Consider the following 19,612-nt stretch of genomic DNA (forward strand, 5'->3'; position numbering starts at 1 on the left):
CACACTGTGAAAACCCTTAGCATAGTAGGATAAATTATTCATTGTGAGTCCTACTATAGCTTAATATCATGTTTAGATTCCATGCAATAGTCCGTTAAATTTTTAAAACAAAACTTAGCGCATTAGTCCTTCCTATCCGTTAGCAGCGTACAAAGTCGCTTATTTTTACACTGTTTATTCCATTTGCCCTATGAACCAAAATATACAATTAGAGGAATTAAAAACCCTTGAAAATACTTTTAAAATTCTCATTCCAGTCCCTAAAACCATTTAGAATTTCAAACTTAGCCTAAACAGTGCCCAAACAGCTCCAAAAATGCATCCAAACGTGTCTTAACCAAGGGAGCCTGCTCTAAAATAAAAGAGCAGGCTCTATTCTACCTAGAGCCGGCTCCCTAACCCCTTGGAGCCGACTCTAAGATGGGGGAGACGGCTCCCATAATTTGGAGCCCTCTCTCTCTCACTTTGAGCCTTCTCCTCTGCTCCAAACTCATCTCTACTTCGTTCGGTTGCCTTCTGTGCTTTCGGCAAAGCTTTCCATTTTATCCCCAAACCTTTGTAGCATCTTTAGAACTCTATTTAAGTTTCTTACAGTCCTAGAACCCCTCATACTCCAGTGTAAATCAATCGACAGAAAGTAAACTCACAACAGAACAGTTTATACAACAATAAGTTTAAACTTTTAAAAAAAAACCCCAGAACAGATTACAGAAAACATCTAGCATGCATAAAGTCCATTTTTAAAAGTTTAATTACGTTCCTGGAGTCTATATAAGATGCACAGAACACAAGTTTACAGGAGAGGAATAGACTGAAACTTGCCTTAAGATTCCGGTTTGAAATCTTCATCGTCGTCTCTAAGTTTCAGAGCTTCTCCAAGACTGTTCATTTCTCTAATCACTGCTCCAGTTCAATCTCACAGTAAACCATTCATTCCTCCCTGATACCACCTTCAGTTGCATTGCTGAAAGCCTTTCCCAGTTTTCCTCTCATGTTTTACCCCTCAGCCTCTCTGTTTCTCTTTTTCTTTAGTTACGGGAACAAAGTTTGTTTTTTTTAAAACCCTTGCCAGACCTACAACTTATATATATATAGGCTCCATTAAAACCCTAATCCTAATTTTCACGACTCATTATATGACGGCTATACAACATAAACCCTAAACTTAATTTACAAACCATATTAGCCATATACAACACACGTCAGTTAAAACCAATTAATCAATCAATTAAATTAAAACAAATAATCAATTAATTTAAAATACCAATTAATCATCCAATTAAATTAAAACAAATAAACAATTAATTTTACACAAAACAATGCTAATTAAACATATAGCCAAATACTCACACAAAACACAAAATCCAAATAATGAAAAGAAAATTCAAATAAAATTTAATTTAAATTCCAACTATATCTTTTTAAATATTAGGGGTATTACAAAAACGGTGAAGCTCCATGAATGAAAAAGATTCAAAATGAGAAAATATGAATAACGAAAGAAATGGCGTCAAAAACCAAGTCCCGAGCAGAGAGATATGCCCCGAACAAGTTCAGCGACAACCGAGGCCAGAAACCCTGAAACTGGAGAAAAATAACCAGAAAGAAATTCTATAAGTACACGAATCGAAGAAATGTGAAAACGAATCCTGTACGATAATCCAGGCTCAAAACAAGGTATTTTGCAATAACTTCCGTTAATTGCACAATGGCCCCTACAAAAATGGTTAACTGCAAAACTGCCCCAGAATGAAAATATCTTCCAAAAGATATTTTCTTAGATACCCCTAAAATAAAATATCTTCGAAAGATATTTATGAAAAACACCCCAAGAAAAGAAAAAGATTCTGAAAAACTATGCATCCATGCCCCTATGGACACCGGGAGCAACCAAAGTACTTTTCTGCAAAAGTAAAGATACGTATTTCGTGGAAATTACTTAGAATGAAGATACGTGAAGTCAAAAACCAGCTCCAAACACAAGGAGTGAGGTTATGCCAACCAATTGACAAACGGGGAAAAGACAAAATAGGGAAGAGGACAAAACAGGGAAAAAGACTAAAAGTGAATAGTGCCGAAAAACGAAAAATGTGGAAATAGCTTAGTCCTTAAAGGAAGTTATCAATCCAAAGGAAAGAGTCTCAGAAATCATTTCCGAGCACTCGAGATGACACTAAGTGACGAGAAACCAAACTCAGAAAAGAAATTTCAACGAACGAAAAAATTCATCTGTAAAATCCTAAGGAAAAAGGAATGGAAGAAAATGACCAGGTCATTACATCATATCGATAGTACAGATTTTTTTTTTTTTTTTTGGCACTTTACCCATTGCAAAAATCAAATCATAAACTGTTTTTTTATGGGTAATTTTTTTGTGTTTACCTTCTTGTAATTAAGATTTTCTAAGGTGTTTATATTTATATATATATATAATTTTCATCCTTTCTTTTTTCTTTTTTTTTTTTTTTTTTTTTTTCTTTCTACGTATTGATTATTAGTTGTAAGTTGTTACAATTCATCAATGGCCGCTTTTTAAATTGAAATAGTTTAACTATTCTTCTTTTCACTTCCTAGTAGACATATTCAATCATATAAATAAAAATGATCACAACTCACAAACAAAATATACAATTGTATGATTAAAAAAAATTAATAAGACTATAAAATAATTTAAGGTAAATAACAATAGAATCTGATTTAGAAAAGAGTAGTAATACTTGTATCAATTTGTTGTTGTGAATTACCCAACCGAATGTTATTAACGCTAGAAGAGACTAAAAATACATGGAATGACTGAGATGAGGAAGAGGAAAAAAAAAAAAAGTTGAGATAAGTAAATCTTTTGGGCCAATAGTTATGGTGCCATTAATATTTATCATGGATAATATCAAACTCTACATCAACTCATTCAAATTTAAAAAATCCAATCATAAACTCTTTTTTGATGGGTAATTTTTTGGGATAATTTCATAAAAATGGAATTTTGTGGGTCAAATGACAAAAGAATAGAGTCAAAATTAAGTTTTCCAAATTAATAAAAATTTGAAAAGTCTGAGGTGGACATGGAAATTTCCTGTACATCATCTTTTTATTCCCAAAATACCCTTCATTGTTATGGATCTCTTTCTGCCTCTACATTTGACTCATGTGCTTGAATGCCTCGAGCTTTTTTCTTTTCTTTGGGTGAAAGGCCTCTCTCCAGTGTAGTGGAATATTTTTAGTAGGTTCTCGCAGGGCATGGAGGTGACCAAACACCCGTAAGACTAGAAGTTTCAATTGTTCCAGAAGTTGCTCTAAAGCAAGCAAAAACAGCAAACCAATTTCATCATCAATCTCTCTCACATCCCTAAACCAGCCCCTTTTGAATGTGTTCATCTGCAATGGCAAAAACAAATCTTTCTTTTTGATTGGTCTCTTTTTCACCCACCTAACCAGCAAATCCGTTTAAAAAAAAAAAAAAAAAACAAAAATCCATTTAATCATTAGAAAAGTGTAAATGACCAGAAGTTTTGGATGAATTTCTCAAGTTTGTTGATTGTTCATTTGGGAAGAAGAGTTGTCATAGATGGGTTTCTCTCTCTAGATAGGAAGGGTAGTATCATAATTTCATAATAACAATAGAAAGGTATTTTGGAAATAAAAATATGATGTACAATAAATTTCCATGTCCACGTCAAATTTTGAAAAAATTCCATTAATTTGAAAATTTTGATTTTTATTCCATTCTTTTGTCTTTTGATCCCTAAAACTCTAATTTTATGAAATTATCCCCAATTTTTTTAGTGTTTACCTTTGGCTTCCTAAGGTTTTTTTTTTTTTTTTTTTTTAATAATTAAATTAACCCTTCACTTATTGAATTTCCATCTCCTTTTTTTTTTTTTTTTTTTCTTTTTTCTTTTTTTTTTTCTAAGTATTGATTATTAGTTGTAACCATGGTTTGTCGTATCATCCGATACGTGATGTATTGACTGATACGCGACCACTTTTAAATTTGATACACGACTCGTATATACTAGTTTATACTTATTTTGTCCAAGTGTATTACATCGCGATCATGATTGGCGAACCATGGTTGTAACGATTCATCAATGGCCCCTTTAAAAATTGAAATAGTTTAACTATTCTTCTTTTCACTTTCTTGTAGACATATTCAATCATATAAATAAAAATGATCACAACCCACAAACAAAATATACAATTTTATGATAAAAGACTATAGAATAATTTAAGGTAAATAATAATAGAATCTTATTTAGAAAAGAACAGTGATAATTGTACCAATTTGTTACTGTGTAACCGAATGTTTCGATTAGTTATTTATATACAATACAAGTTAGTGAATAGTCTCGCTCTTTTATTTGTCGCATAAATAAACAAATTAAAAAAGGAAAGTTTGAATTCATTCCAACAAATCTGCTTAAGTATCAAAAATCGAAGAGATGAGGGATATTATTGTAAAAAGAGAGGAGGAAAAGTACATGAGAAATAAGGAAAAAAAGATAAAAGTTTAGAGCGAAGAAGTTAGAGATAAGTAAATCTTTTGGATTCAATATTAAATTTTATTATTTAAAAAAATTATAATATATAAAAATAAAAAATTGAAAATGTCAGTAATATTTATCATGGATAACATCAAACTTTACATCAGCTCATTCAAATTTCAAAAATCAAATCATAATGTAAACAGCTACATCACTGGTGAGAGAGTAATTAGCGGACCATTTGTAAAATGTAGCCGAACTTTTATCATTTTCCATATCGTCCAATTTTATGGTATCCATATATAATGGCAACAAAATTATTAGCCTTTTAACCAAGAAAAAAAAAAAAACAAAATTATTAGCCCCAAATTTAGGAAATTGAATACCAGTCCTTTTAGCCTCTAAATTTAGAAAAAAATGAATACACCACACCAATTGTCGTCTCTCTCCACCATACCACATACATACCTATCTTAATTACTGTTGTCCCCATCCTCCAAATAGCACTCTGTTCCACACCACACTCTCAACCCTCTCTTCAGTTTCCACCAAAAAGCACAATCCTCTCGGAGATTCCTGCACAATCAATGCCAGAGATTTCTGGGTGTATCAGTAAGATTTGCTGAGCCCCCAAATCAAAAAGGTCTCTCTCTATCCTTCCTTTTTGGCCGGTACACAGACTTTCTTTAATGGCGGTTTCAGAGAGAAATCATAGTTTCTGAGACACCCATTTGATGATATATCTCATTTTGGGCTTTAAATGTTCGAGAAAAGGCGCAACAGAGTTGAAGCGCTTTACAGATTCAAAGAATGGTAGTAAAAGAAAGAAACTAATAAAAGGGGTTTTTGTGGTTGTGGAGTTTTAGAGAGAGAAACCATTAAAAAAATTTCAAAGAGATTCACGAGATTGTCAGCGGTTGAGAACCCAGGTGGGTTCTTTCATTTTTAGTACACGTTGCTCTAGAAAGCAATATATATATATATATATATATATATAGTATTTATTTATACTGTAGTATATAAATATATACAGGGTAGTGAGAGAAAGTGAGAATTTAGAGAGAGAAGTAAGAGGAAACTGGTAGTGCTTTCTGTAGGTTTTGAGAGTTTCTCATTGGAGGAAGAGAGATTTGAGTGCTTTTTTGAATTTCAGAAGGTGTGTTTGAGACCTTTTTGAGTTTTTCTCTGTGTGATGATTACTTCTTTTTCTATGGCTTTCATTGGATTTTGTCTGTAATTTCTGCTTACTTGTTTGACCAGAGAAGAAATGTGTTCTAGTGAGAGAAAGCAAGAGAGAGGAAAATGATTGTGCTTTTTGTAGGTGTTCTTTATGAGTTTTCACTGTAATGATTACTCTCTTTCTAAAACCCATATCACTTTTGCTGATATTTTGTCTGTAAATTCTTGTTTGTTCCATTGGTTGGGACTTGAGAGCTTTAAATCTCTTTTTTTAGATTTTAATTATTTTTCAAATCTGTTTATTTCTGTGACACCTTTTTTTGTCTTGTAATGCAGTTCTTCACGAGGTGGTGTCAGAATTTTTGTTTGAAAATTTTTTTTAAAAAAAAAAATTCAATCTTTCTCTTTCTCTCTCTATTATTTTAAGATTTGATGCTCTTTGTTAATCTTTTCCACCACACTGTGTTGTGTTCTGTTCTGTTCTCATCACATCTCTGCTTGCAACGTGTGTGGAGAGCATAAGTACCTCTTGGACATTTGTGTCATCACTTGTGTAGTAATCTTGATTCTCCTCTCTCTTCTGTTTGTAGGATATATTGTATTTCTCTCTCTAGACTTTTCAGTCCAGAGGTTTATTTTAGAGAGAAGATGGGGAAAGCTACCAGGTGGTTTAGAGGCTTGTTGGGTATGAAGAAAGAGAAGGAAAGAGTGGATAATTCAAGTTCCGGCGACCGCAAGGAGAAGAAAAGGTGGAGCTTTGGCAAATCCGGGAGGGATTCAGGGGTTGTGGGTCAGATTCCGTTCAGCGTTCCCGCGGCAACTGATTCTGCTTGGCTGAGATCTTACTTGTCCGAGACAGAGAAGGAGCAGAACAAGCACGCAATTGCTGTGGCCGCCGCCACTGCTGCCGCTGCCGACGCAGCTGTGGCGGCCGCTCAGGCGGCTGTGGCGGTTGTGAGGCTTACTAGCCATGGCAGAGGAACTCTGTTTGGTGGTGGGAGAGAGAGATGGGCTGCTGCTAAGATTCAGACTGTTTTTAGAGGTTATCTGGTAAGTGGGCTTTCATTTTCCTTTCGATCTATTCATATTTGCCGGTTCAATTTAATCTCATTCATATAGATTTCCTCTGTTTCTGTTCTGTTTTCAGTTGAAATGGCCTAATTTAAGTGTCAATTACATTTTTTTCTTCCTTTCTGCTGTTTGGTTACCAGTTTCTTGCTTTCCAATGCCACACCTTGCTTGAAACATGCTGACCAAACAGTAATTATGGATTTCCTTTTCTTCTCACTTCAAACCATTGATTGTGTTTTCTTTTCTCTCTCTTTCTCTCACTTCTTGCACAGTTATTCAGTTGTTTGATACCGTATGAGATTTTTGAAATTTGAAAGTTTGTATTTTGAACTGGGGTTATGATTAGGTTTTCATCTTTTTGATGATGTTTTTTTTTCCTGTGTGATTAGCAGTCCTCTTTTTTTGCTTCTATTTTTATCCTAAAACTGTGTAATGTCTGGTTCTTTTCACTAGTTTGAACTTTACTGCTCAAGATTGCATTTAGCTTTAACTTTTGGAATCATTGAATTTGGAATCTTCAAATGGTATGAAATTACTTTTTACCCAATTCGAGTTTCAATTTCAAGGCACTGATTTCATACTAACAAATGCTGCATAAGTGATTTTTGAATTCATGTATCGGATCTGATTTCGGTTCATTGTTAGGCTCGAAAAGCACTTAGAGCTCTAAAAGGACTGGTAAAATTACAAGCTCTTGTTCGAGGCTATCTAGTCCGAAAGCGAGCTGCTGCAACTCTTCATAGTATGCAAGCTCTTATAAGAGCTCAGGTCGCTGTTCGATCCCAGAGAGCTCGTCGTTCTATCAACAAAGAGAACCGTTTTCATCCTGAATTTCGTGCTCGAAAATCCATTGTAAGAGTTGATGCATATTACCATTCATTGGTTCAATCTTGTATTTGTTCAAATGGTTAATTGATCTTCATTGGATTGGTTTACAGGAAAGGTTTGAAGAACCAAGAAGTGAATTCCATAGTAAGAGACTGTCTGCATCTCTTGAAAATTCATATAATGTGTATGATGGTAGTCCGAAAATAGTTGAAATCGACACCTATAAGCCCAGATCCAGATCAACTCGAATCAACGCCAACCCATCCATGTCTGATTCCAGCGAAGACCCACATTACCAAACTATCTCATCACCCCTTCCGTGTCCGGTCCCAGCCCGTCTCTCAATCCCCGAGTGCCGGAACCTGCACGACTTCGAGTGGTGCTTCACGGGCGATGAATGCAGGTTCGCCACTGCTCAAAGCACGCCTCGGTTTGCAAATTCTGGAAGATCAGACGCTCCGGTGACACCAGCAAAGAGCGTATGTGCAGACAGCTTCTTCAGGCCTTACTCGAACTATCCTAATTACATGGCAAACACTCAGTCTTTTAGGGCGAAATTACGGTCCCACAGTGCTCCGAAGCAAAGACCAGAGCCGGGGCCAAAGAAGAGGCTTTCCCTTAATGAACTTATGGCGTCGAGGACTAGCCTTAGTGGTGTTAGGATGCAGAGGTCTTGTTCTCAAGTTCAAGAAGCTTTGAACTTTTGAGAAGTTTGTTCTGATGAATGGATTTGCATAGAAGATGGTTAAGGGAAATATAGAAGATGATGAAGTAACTGAACTTTTCTATGCTTAATTTTCTTTTTCCAATGTAGTGTTGAAAATCAACAGAAGGATAGAATAGGGTGCTAGCTTGTGTAAATTCTCTGACAGGGTTTGATTGAATCATGCCTTTTTTATGAATGGAAATGATAGTTTTTCATCTTTTCGTATTGCTAGTGTTATTTCGAATGTGTCGTGGTTCCAAAGAGTGAAACTACCTTTGGGGGGTTTGAATCTTTGTTGTGAACTTTTTATGTATTTAAATTACCATAACTTTGTGTGAATTTAGTAGTTTATTAGTGCAAATGTAATTAACTACAAAATTAAGTGGATGCTCACACACATGATAAATGGTTCATTTTGTTTTTTTAAATTTATTTCAAAACGAGTTGTGCTATTTGGTTGGACAAATACAAAATGAATATTTCACCAACTTCAGGTGACACAGTAAAATTAAGTCCTTTAAAACCAAATTATAAGATGCTTTTCTACTAAACAAGAACTCTCCAAAAATAAATATATTTGGAGAACAAAAATAACTCTTAAAAAAATAAATTTAAAAGAAATATTCAACAAAACAAAAACTCTCAAAGAATAAAACACGGTCTTGTTAATATTCAAAAATTTTAAATGAAATTTGTGTTCTAAATTTTTTTAAAATTAATTTCTTATAAAATTTTTATAGAAGAATTTCAATACATTCAAGAGATATGCAAACTCATGAAAATAAAAAATAAAAATATAGAAAGTTTGTTTTTCTGTTACTCTAATCAAAGGTAAAAAAAAAAATAATAATAAAAGAATTAAGTGCACTTTAACACCCCTTTTGTATACTCAGGGAACCACTTTCATCCCCTATCGTAAAAGTTGGGGGCAGTTGAGGATGCGGCAAGTGGCATGGGCCGGATATGGATCGCGGAAACAAGATCGGGTCGAATGATTGAAGAAGGATCCATGTCAAAGCACCCTGGAGTGGGCCGAACGTGGGGGGTCCACCGAGGAAGGTCAGGCCCATTACAAGACCCAGCCCAGAAGGAAGAGAACTTTGGGCTATAAGCCCAATGTAATTGGTTGACTGCAAAAGAGGGTCATGGCCTATAAATAGACCGGGACGGGTGGAAAGTAAGAGAGGAAGCTAGAGAGAGAGAGAGAGAGAGAAAGTTAGAGTGAGAGACATGAAACTGAATATTGTATCTTCAATTGGCGCCGTCTGTGGGAAACGAGGACGAAGATCAATTCGAGCCCGATCAGTGCCATATTAGTTCAATCGAGTTTGTGAATATGCAGTGTAACTTTTGGAAGTTGAATCCAGATCAGTGAGATTGTAGTTTGCTCCGAGAGAATTCTTGATTATTGTGGATTCTGAGGCATTTGCTTTGGAAGGACGCAATTGCGATTTGCTCAGTTGCAGTCAAATCCGACGAGTTTGAAGCTAGAAAAGTTCAGATCTAGCAAACAGCGATCACGATTAGGTAAAGTTAAGCCCAGATCTAGCGGAGTTTGCATCGGTAACGCTTAGATCTGTTTCGAAGTTCGTAATTCATGCCTTTGCTTCGATCCGGAATCATGATAGGGGGTGACAACTCTAATACGGTTGAGAACATCCAGCAAGTGAAACTCGATGAGTTGATGAACATGATCGAAGCTCTCCGGAGAGAAAATGCAGATTTAAGGAATGAAATACAGCGTCAAGAAGCTCCAGTAATTCCAAGACCACTTCCGGTAGGCGAAGAAGGTGCACGTACCGATGCAGCACATCACGGTGAAGAGGTTGAAAACAATCTAGTTGATCCTCACCGCGAGGAAATCCGGCGAGACGGTCTGCTGCCAAATCTTCGTCGTATGGATGATCGTGAAGGATCGATTCACATGGATCCACGGCGTGAGCAGATCAGGCGAAACGAAGCGATGACTTTTGATCCACATCAAGAAACGCTTAGCCGAGGTGAAGCAACAGAGTTGATTCGTCAGAAAGCTATGCCTCCATGGCGCAAGGACTTTGTTGAGGATAGATCATTCGATCCGACCTACTGGCCTTCCATGACGACGTTCGACTATCACAGCTCAGAGAGGAGATCAGTAGACCAGAGAGCAGCTGCGGGATTCCAGAGGGAGAATGAAACACTCTGTTCAGCAGCTCGAACGGTGGATTCATCGTTCACCGATGAGATTCTGAATGCTCCGAGTCCGAGGAAATTCTCCATGCCTGTTTTCATTCTATTCGACGGAACGACTGATCCGATCGATCATGTGTATCACATCCAGCTGAAAATGGCTCCAAACACTGAGAATGATTCTTTGATGTGCAAATGCTTTCCTACGAGTCTAGCCGGACCAGCTCTGAATTGGTTCAAGAACCTGCCGAGGGGTTCGGTGGATAGTTTCCGAAGCCTGTGCGATCGGTTCATAAGCCAATACTATGGAAACAAGCGTCCAGCGAAAGATATTTCGAGCTTATTCACAATGAAGCAACACGCTAAAGAGCGTCTCCAGGCTTTCCTAACCAGGTTTAACCTTACCAAGAGCATGGTTATTGAATGCCATCCTTCAACGGCAGTTCAAGCATTCATTCTGGCTATGAATCGTGGCACCCCGTTCCACACAAGTTTGGTGGTCAACACGCCGAGGACTATGGATGAACTCAACGAAAGAGCCGATGGATTTGTACGCTCAGAAGAAGAAAAGGTGGCAAACGCTCGGAAGACATCCGTTATATCCACGGAAGAAAAGACCAAAGCAAAGATCAAGCAAAAATAAGTCCAACCGCAACGCTCCTCGTGGAAATCTGAGAAGAGGCCCAGAGAGGAAGAGCTGATTACTCCATTGAAAGTTACCCTAGCAAGACTGTACCAAGAAAATAAAGATAAGTTCCGACCTCCTTTACCAATCAGGCAACCTCTCGAACAGAGGGATCAGTCTAAACACTGTGCATTTCATTCTGATTTTGGCCACCAGACTAACAAATGCAGGAATCTAAGGAGATAGGTAGAGATGCTGATAGCCAGAGGGGAGTTCGCTAGTTATATTCAAGGACCAGCGGTGGAGCAGAACCGGCCAATGGAATATGTAAAGAAGAATCAGAAATCGAATTCTCACAACACGCAACCAATTCGAGTAATTAATGCAATTCACGGTCGGCCAGAACCTGCTGAGGAATCAGATGAATTGCTTCGAACACGCCTTCGTCAGGCACGGATGAAGAGAATGATAGGCAGTGTAAACACTCTGAACCAGCAGAGCGCATCAACGTAGATAAAGTTTGACGCGACTGACTTGTTGCGTGTTCAGATCCCTCGTGAGGACCCGCTGGTCGTAAGTTTGACAGTGGCCAAATGCTTGGTGCACAGAGTTCTAATTAACCCTGGAAGTAGTGCGAACATCATGCCAAGAGATACATTCGATCGGCTCGAGATCAAACAGGATCAGCTGAAATCCACCGGGAATCCGCTAGTAGGGTTTGATGGAAAGCGAGTGGAGCCCGTCGGCACGGTGGAGGTAGCGGTACATGCTGCCGAGAGGGTTTTGATGGAAACCTTTGTAGTTGTTGAAATTCATCCCTCTTACAATGTTCTGATGGGCAGAGGGTGGATCCACAGGATTCGAGGTGTTCCTTCCACTCTGCATCAGGTAATGAGATGCCTGACACCAGACGGAACCAAAGTGATTGACATTCATGGAGACCAGGTTGCAGCTAAAGAATGTTACTCTGTAACGCTGAAACATGCCGGAAAGGGGAAAGCTCCCATTCGTTCAGTAAGTCCGAGATAGCAATTACAGGAGCCTCCCTCCAGGCAGAACGGAGAGGAGGAACCAGAGGGCTTGACTGAAAAACCCTTGCTTGATGTGCAGATCAATCAGTTCCGACCGGAACGGACAACCAGAATAGGGGAATGACTCATTGAGGAGGAAAAGCAGGAATTAGTTGATTTTTTGTCTCAAAACGCAGATGTGTTCGCATGGAGTCACCTGGACATGCCCGGGATCGATCCTTCGGTATCCTGTCATTCCTTGAACGTTAATCCTAATGCAAAACCTGTAAAACAGAAGTAGCGACGGTTTGCCCCCGAGCACAACCGAATTATTGCCGAGGAAGTTGATAAGCTGCTTGATGCAGGGTTCGTAAGAGAAGTGCACTACCCCGACTGGTTATCGAATGTGGTCGTTGTGCAAAAGAAAAATGGGAAATGGCGCGTATGCATTGATTTTACCAATTTAAACAAAGCTTGTCCGAAGGATAGCTTCTCGCTGCCAAAGATTGATCAGATGGTGGATGCAACAACTGGATATGAACACTTGACCTTTTTAGATGCTTATTTGGGTTATAATCAGATCCCCATGGACCCCGCTGATGAAGAAAAAACTTCTTTCGTTACTGAACGCGGGACGTATTGCTACAAGGTTATGCCGTTCGGACTAAAGAACGCCGGGGCAACTTACCAAAGACTTATTAGCAAGATTTTCAAGGAACAAATAGGGAAGACAGTGGAGGCTTACATTGATGATATGGTGGTCAAAAGTAAGAAGAAAGCCGATCATGTGCAGCATCTTCGAGGCGTGTTTGATGTTTTGCGGCGGTATGGGATGAAGCTCAATCCGACCAAGTGCTCGTTCGGTATAAGTTCAGGCCAATTCCTAGGGCACGTGGTTAATCTCAGAGGGATCGAGGCAAGCCCTGCCCAAGCAGATGCTCTGAATAAGAATGCCAAGCCGACGACAATCAAAGAGGTGCAAACACTTACGAGACGGATTGCTGCACTGAGCCGTTTCATTTCCAAATTGTCAGATCGATGCAAGCTATTTTTTGACACAATCCGAAGCCACAGCAGGCAGGTCTGGGGAGATGAACAACGCCTAGTGTTAACTGCTCTGAAAAAATATATGCAGAACCTTCCGGTACTGTCAGCTCCAGAGTCAGGCGAGAAGCTGTTTCTGTATCTCGGAGTATCCAGCATCGCAACAAGTGGCGTTTTGATCCGCTACGCAGAAGGGAAGCAATATCCAGTGTTCTATGTTAGTAAAACAATGACTGAGGCCGAAAGACATTATTCAAAGGCAGAGCGGGTGATACTCTCGCTAGTGCATGCGAAAAGAAAGCTCAGGCATTATTTTGAATCCCATCCTATTATCGTTCTAACCACTTTCCCTATCAGAATAATCCTGCACAAACCAGATCTCTCCGGAAGAATGACGAAGTGGGTCATAGAGTTAAGCTCATTTGATATCACATACGAACCTAGAACAGCAGTCAAAGGGCAGGTGGTGGCAGATTTTCTACTAGAATGTGATTCAGAAGACGTGGAGGAGGATCTTTGTAAATGCTTATGGAAACTCTTCGTTGATGGATCCTCAAATCAGATGGGTGCAGGCATTGGGATCAAACTGCAGACACCAGAAGGTACAACCTTAAGCCAAGCGCTTCGGCTTGAATTCGCAGCCACAAACAATGAGGCCGAATATGAAGCGTTGCTGGCAGGAATAAAGCTTGTCAAAGAACTTAAGGTCAGGAATTTGAATGTTTTCAGCGACTCACAGTTAGTCGTTCGGCAGGTGAGGGGTGAATATGAAACCAAGGACGAAACGATGGAAGCATATCGTTCTGCTGTTATGCGGGAGGCACAGAACTTTGAAAAAATTGAATTCATTCAAATTCTGAGGGAGTGTAACGGAGATGTCGACAGGCTAGCATGTAACGCCTCGGGTTCTGGAGAAACATTGGCAAAGGTGGTTCCAGTGGGAATTTTAAACCAACCATCCATTTTCGAAGAGCCTTCAGGCTCAGATCCTTGGCAAGTGAATGTTATTCCATATGAGCCAAGTTGGATTGATCCGATCATAACTTACATCCGAGATGGTACTCTGCCTGAACAAAGAAATGAGTCTAGGAAAATCAAAGCGAATGCTACAAAGTACGCCATAGTGCATAACCAGTTATACAGAAGATCCTTTTCCGGACCGTACTTAAAGTGCGTTACCCCCACAGAGGCTCGGCAAATATTACGAGCTATTCATGAAGGTGTGTGTGGAAACCACTCAGGGGGGAGATCATTAGCACACAAAGCAATGGCTCAAGGGTACTTCTGGCCAAACATGTCGCGAGATTCGGAAGAATTGTCCAGAAGGTGCGATAAGTGCCAAAGGTTCGGACCACTGATTCACCAACCGCCTGAAGACTTGCATGTAATGGCCACACCATGGCCTTTCGCGCAATGGGGGATGGATGTAGTTGGTCCTCTACCAACTGCCAGAGCTCAGAACAAGTATGTGTTGCTGGCTACCGACTACTTTACTAAGTGGGTGGAAGCAGAGCCGTACCCGAGCGTTACTCAAACTCATGTGAGACGATTCATTTGGAGTAATATTATTTACCGGTTCGGTGTTCCGAGGTCAATCGTCATGGATAATGGTACCAACCTTGACAGCAAGCAGGTAAGAGAGCTGTTGGAGGAGTATGGGATTAATCAAAAGCTGGCAGCAGTAAGTCACCCACAGGCCAATGGACAAGCGAAAATTACAAATAGAACAATCTTTACTTGTATCAAGAAGAAACTAGAAGAAAGGAAAGGAAGGTGGTTAGATGAACTGCTGAACGTCCTATAGGCCTACAGAACGACCCTAAGAAGACTGACCAGAGAAAGTCATTCACCATGGCGTATGGAACCGAGGTAGTTATACCGGTCGAGCACTTAGTTCCTACTGTTCGAAGCTTGTCCTGGAGCCGTGAGCATAATGACAATATGCTAAGGTTTAACCTCGATTTGCTGGAAGAAAAAAGAGACGCAGCAGCGGTGAGGCTCACCTCTTACCAGCAGACACTTGCGAACAACCATAACAGGAGAGTAAAGCACAGAGACTTTAGGCCAGGTGACCTGGTTCTGAAAAAGAAGGCGGGGATAGTCAAAAAGATGATGCCACCATGGGAAGGCTCATACAGAATTGCAGAGGCCATAGGAAAAGGCGCATATACCTTAGAAACCATGGCCGGAAGGCTGGTTAGCAAGCCTTGGAATGCTACTTCTCTAAAGAGGTATTATCAATAAAAAGTTGAGATTCAGTACTGAATTTTGTTTATTTTAAATTGAAAACAGTTGAATGTATGAGTTTTTGAGATTTATAAAGATTGCACTTCTCTTTAAAATCCTAAGCAAAGTAAGTGGCAGCTGGCATTATGAACCGAACGCCAAACACTTGCTAATAAAAATAAAAGGCCAAGTGGCAAGGGGGCATTCCAGCCGAGCGCTAGGCACCTAAGCAAAGTAAGTGGCAGCTGGCACTATGAGCCGAACGCCAAACACTTGCTAAAAGAAAATTAGAGGGTCAAGTGGCAAGTGGCATTCCAGCCGAGCGCCAGGCACCTAAGCAAAGTAAGTGGCAGCTGGCACTATGAGCCGAACGCCAAACACTTGCTAAAAGAAAATTAGAGGGCCAAGTGGCAAATGGCATTCTAGCCAAACGCCAGGCACCTGAGCAAAGTGAGTTGCAGTCGGCACAATGAGCCGAACACTAAACACTTGCAAAAAAAAAAAAAAAAAAAAAGTGAGTTGACACAAAAAATTTGATCAGGAGTCGGCCATCTCATTAAATAAGCTTCAGAAGGTTACAAAAAGTGAGGTGTAAAGATGGCACATATGCCAAAGTCAGTACATTTAAAAAAAAAAAAAAAAAAAAAAAAAAAAAAAGAGAGGTCCTAACTAAGAGGCGTTTGCCTCGTCGGCCTCTTGATGATGTTGGGCCACCTCCTCATTGTTGGTAGTGTCGCCATCCTCACGAGGTGGAGAGTCAAGATGAATGACAGAATCGTTCTGTTGAATCCTACCCTCCGCAGCGTTGGAAGAATCATTCTGCTGAGGGTTTTCTTCAGCAATAACGGCGGATGGAGTCAAAGCGGACACAGGGAGGATGTCCAAAGTCAGAGCGGCAGGAGGAGTAGGAGTGATCCGAGAAGACGCAATCTCCTGACATTCATCAAATATCCCCTCGGTAGTGGTTGAGTCCGGATCGATATAAACACCAGGAGGGTCAATATCCAGATCCTTATCAACATCATTAGGGGTAGAGCCAGTCTGACCCTCATTCGGGATGCGATGGGCGTAACCCTCTCGGAACCCCTGGGCATATCTGAGGGCCCCGACTCTAGAGAATCAAGCATGCTGAGCTAGCATACCAACATTTACCCTGCTGATGGTATCAAGTAAAGCGTTGCGCTCGTCCAGGGCCCTCTTCTCAAAGGCCATCCGAGCGGACTGCTCGTCATTTAGAAGGCGAAGCAGTTCTTCCTTCTCGGCCCGAAGGGATTCCCGTTCGGTCTGCCAGATACTCTTTTTAAGCTGGAGAGCATTCCTCTCATCCTGAAGAGAGTCGGTTTCCCTCCTCAGCAAATCCCTCTCTTTTTCAGTTTTACCGAGTTGAACCATCAACCCGGTCTTCTGAGCGGCTAAGTTATCGTTCTCCTTGTTCGCTGTGCTAAGGCTGTCAGAGAGCACGCAGACCTTGGCATTCACCTGTTCAACTTGTTTTTGCATAGCCATCATCCCGTACAAGGTCTGTAGAGATATACAGGACAACTGGTTAAGCCAAGCAGATGGTTAGAAGAAAATAAGTGGCAAGAGTATGTAAAGATTTATCGACTAAGGGGTAGAAGTTACCTCCATGGCGGACAAGGGGAATCGGCTGAACACCTCCCTCTGAGATAGACCTTTGGCTACCTTGATGTCCTTGGGAGTCTATATACTCCTGTAGTAGGCCATCGCGGTCTGACCATCTTTGAACATGGTCTCGGTCGGCTTCATAGACGATCCGTCTGTTCGGATGAAGCGAGGGCTCCATGGTGCCGTTCCTGAAGCGGAGGCTTGCCCAGAAGGGGTGGAGGGCCTAGCTTGAGGAGGTCTCGCCAGGGAAATCACATTTGGCCCAGAGGGCCTAACACTCTGAGACAAGGGAACGTCATCCATGCTCAGAGCACTATCAGGTTGATGCCTTTTTCCTCTGGCCTTTTCCTGTGCGGAAGCAGCAGTAGAGCCAGGAGGATTGTTGGCAGAGGGGGCAACGTTCGGGCTGGCAGTCGCCGTGTTAGCAACCGAGTCAGCAGCAGTCGCGGATGGATCGGTGGAAGGAGTGGTGTCAGAAAGAGTAGCGGAGGAAGATGCTGAAACCGGTGAGGAGATTGACGCAGGAGTGATAGCAGGCCTGGGGGCAGATTTCTTCCTATCGAAGGAAGGGATCTGGAGTTGGCTCATTGTCTTGCCGAGGACTGAGATTTCGAGGAGATTATCTGAGGTGAGAAGGTCCGAGCAAGAGGGAACGTTGGTCAGAACGTACCGCTTCAAGTAGTTATCCCTATCCCTGCACACACTGTAGCTCAAGTCATCACAAGGAATGCCTAAGGAATGGCACAAGAAAGATCAAAAACGAGGAATGCAGATCTCGTAAGGATAGTCACTCTTATGGTTTCTATATTTCTTGTAAAAAGAGACAGAGCACTCTCCGAAATAAGGATCAGAACTGACGAACCATTCAAAAACGAGGAATGCAGATCTCGTAAGGATAATCACTCTTATGGTTTCTATATTTCTTGTAAAAAGAGACAGAGCACTCTCCGTCAGGTCATCATTAGTAGCCTCTAATAATTACCCCCTAATCAATAAGGGGTAATTATGGGGGCAGTTGAGGATGCGGCAAGTGGCATGGGCCGGATATGGATCGCGGAAACGAGATCGGGTCGAATGATTGAAAAAGGATCCATGTCAAAGCACCCTGGAGTGGGCCGAACGTGGGGGGTCCACCGAGGAAGGTCAGGCCCATTACAAGACCCAGCCCAGAAGGAAGAGAACTTTGGGCTATAAGCCCAATATAATTGGTTAACTGCAAAAGAGGGTCATGGCCTATAAATAGACCAGGACGGGTGGAAAGTAAGAGAGGAAGCTAGGGAGAGAGAGAGAGAGAGAAAGTTAGAGTGAGAGAGATGAAACTGAATATTGTATCTTCAGCAGTAAACACCCCGCGTTCAACAATTGTGCAAAAACAGTCCCTAAAATAATTTTTCTACAAAATCTGATACAGAATAATTGGAATATACCAATTTTACCCTTTTATTCTTCCAAAATGCCCATGGGTTGTTTATTGACCAAACCAGTAACAAAGAAGCTCTAAACTATCTACCACCCAACTCACAGACCGGCCAAGCTTCGTTCCTCCATTAAACACGAGCACCAAGTTCGGCTAAGCCCAATTTTTTCGACGAGCTTCATAGACCCAAAACGAGCATAGCTACATCGACCTAGCGAAAACTGACCCAACGGTGAGCTCCAAGGAACCACCCACGCTTGGAAAATCCCAACTCAAACCGGCAAGCTCCAAACTACCACGACCCACTTCCGTGAAGGTTACATAACCAGCGCGGTGAGCCCAAGTTCGGCAAGCTCTAAATTCACCGCCAATCTAAGCTTAGTTATCCGACGCCTCACTGCCGTTCATCGCCAACGACCAAGTACATCCATTCTCGTCACCGGTGGGTTCTTTCTTGCTCACATTCAGTGCACCACTGCAACGCCATGTTTCCGTGTTAGACCTCGCTAATCCGCAGTCTTTTCTTCATCATTGCTCGTCGCCCGTCCGTTCTAAGCACTCTATCGCCGGCGCCTACATCATCTCCGCAAGCTCGCCGAAAGCTCAAGGCTTGCCAAAGTTCCTCCTAGCTCATAGCCGACATGTCACCGACGTTCCGAGCTCATCTTCAATGCCTTCGGTAATTTCAACGCGGTTTTTTCGCCGTTTCCAATCTCGGAAGTTCCGATCTCATCCTCATCTCGAAAGTTCCGTTTCACTGTCATCGTGCTGGCCTCTTCATCGCCGTTCACTCCTTGCTTGTCAGAACTATTGCTTCTTGTTATGTCGTTCGTCATTACCTCTTGCAGTTGCCAAGGATATAAAAGGGTAATTTAGTCATTCTATTACTTTAAGGTGTGACATGGGTTCTATTTGCACAATTTTTAAAAGGTAATTCTCTCCAATGGTTTGCCATAATTATGGGTGGCACCCTTCCTGTTTCGAAAATTACGCGGACCTCCCCTACTTTTTAAAATATCCTACATGGTCTTCCCTTCAGTTACGGTCAACGCCAGTCAACGAAAAAAAATGATGACGTCAGCACCTATTTTTCATGAAATGCCGAAAATACCCTTGCCTGTACTATTTCAGATTATATATATATATATATATATATATAAGACCCATATATAAACCGTTGTGCTACAGAACGGTTCTCTTAGGGTTGAAGAAAAGAAAAAGACGAAGCTG

General features: G+C 40.8%; 1 protein-coding gene across 3 annotated transcripts; it reads left to right on the top strand.

Annotated features, from left to right (window-relative positions):
- The first annotated feature begins 4,740 nt into the window (after positions 1 to 4,740).
- Positions 4,741 to 8,486, top strand: LOC132283034 (protein IQ-domain 26-like). 3 transcript variants are annotated; one of them, XM_059784905.1, is made up of 4 exons: positions 4,741 to 5,124; positions 6,251 to 6,710; positions 7,377 to 7,583; positions 7,670 to 8,486. In XM_059784905.1, the coding sequence occupies exons 2-4, from the start codon at positions 6,309 to 6,311 to the stop codon at positions 8,264 to 8,266; spliced, it is 1,206 nt and encodes a 401-aa protein (XP_059640888.1). In that variant the 5' UTR covers positions 4,741 to 5,124; positions 6,251 to 6,308; the 3' UTR covers positions 8,267 to 8,486. The 3 variants fall into 3 exon arrangements, with proteins under 3 accessions (XP_059640888.1, XP_059640887.1, XP_059640889.1); XM_059784904.1 differs by having other exon boundaries at positions 4,742 to 5,410; XM_059784906.1 differs by lacking the exon at positions 4,741 to 5,124 and adding an exon at positions 5,417 to 5,637.
- The last annotated feature ends 11,126 nt before the right edge of the window (positions 8,487 to 19,612 follow it).

Source organism: Cornus florida, unplaced genomic scaffold (genome assembly GCF_030987335.1).
Source record: "Cornus florida cultivar Cherokee Brave unplaced genomic scaffold, ASM3098733v1 CherokeeBrave_3.0.0_Hap2_Chr11, whole genome shotgun sequence".
NCBI lineage: Eukaryota > Viridiplantae > Streptophyta > Magnoliopsida > Cornales > Cornaceae > Cornus > Cornus florida.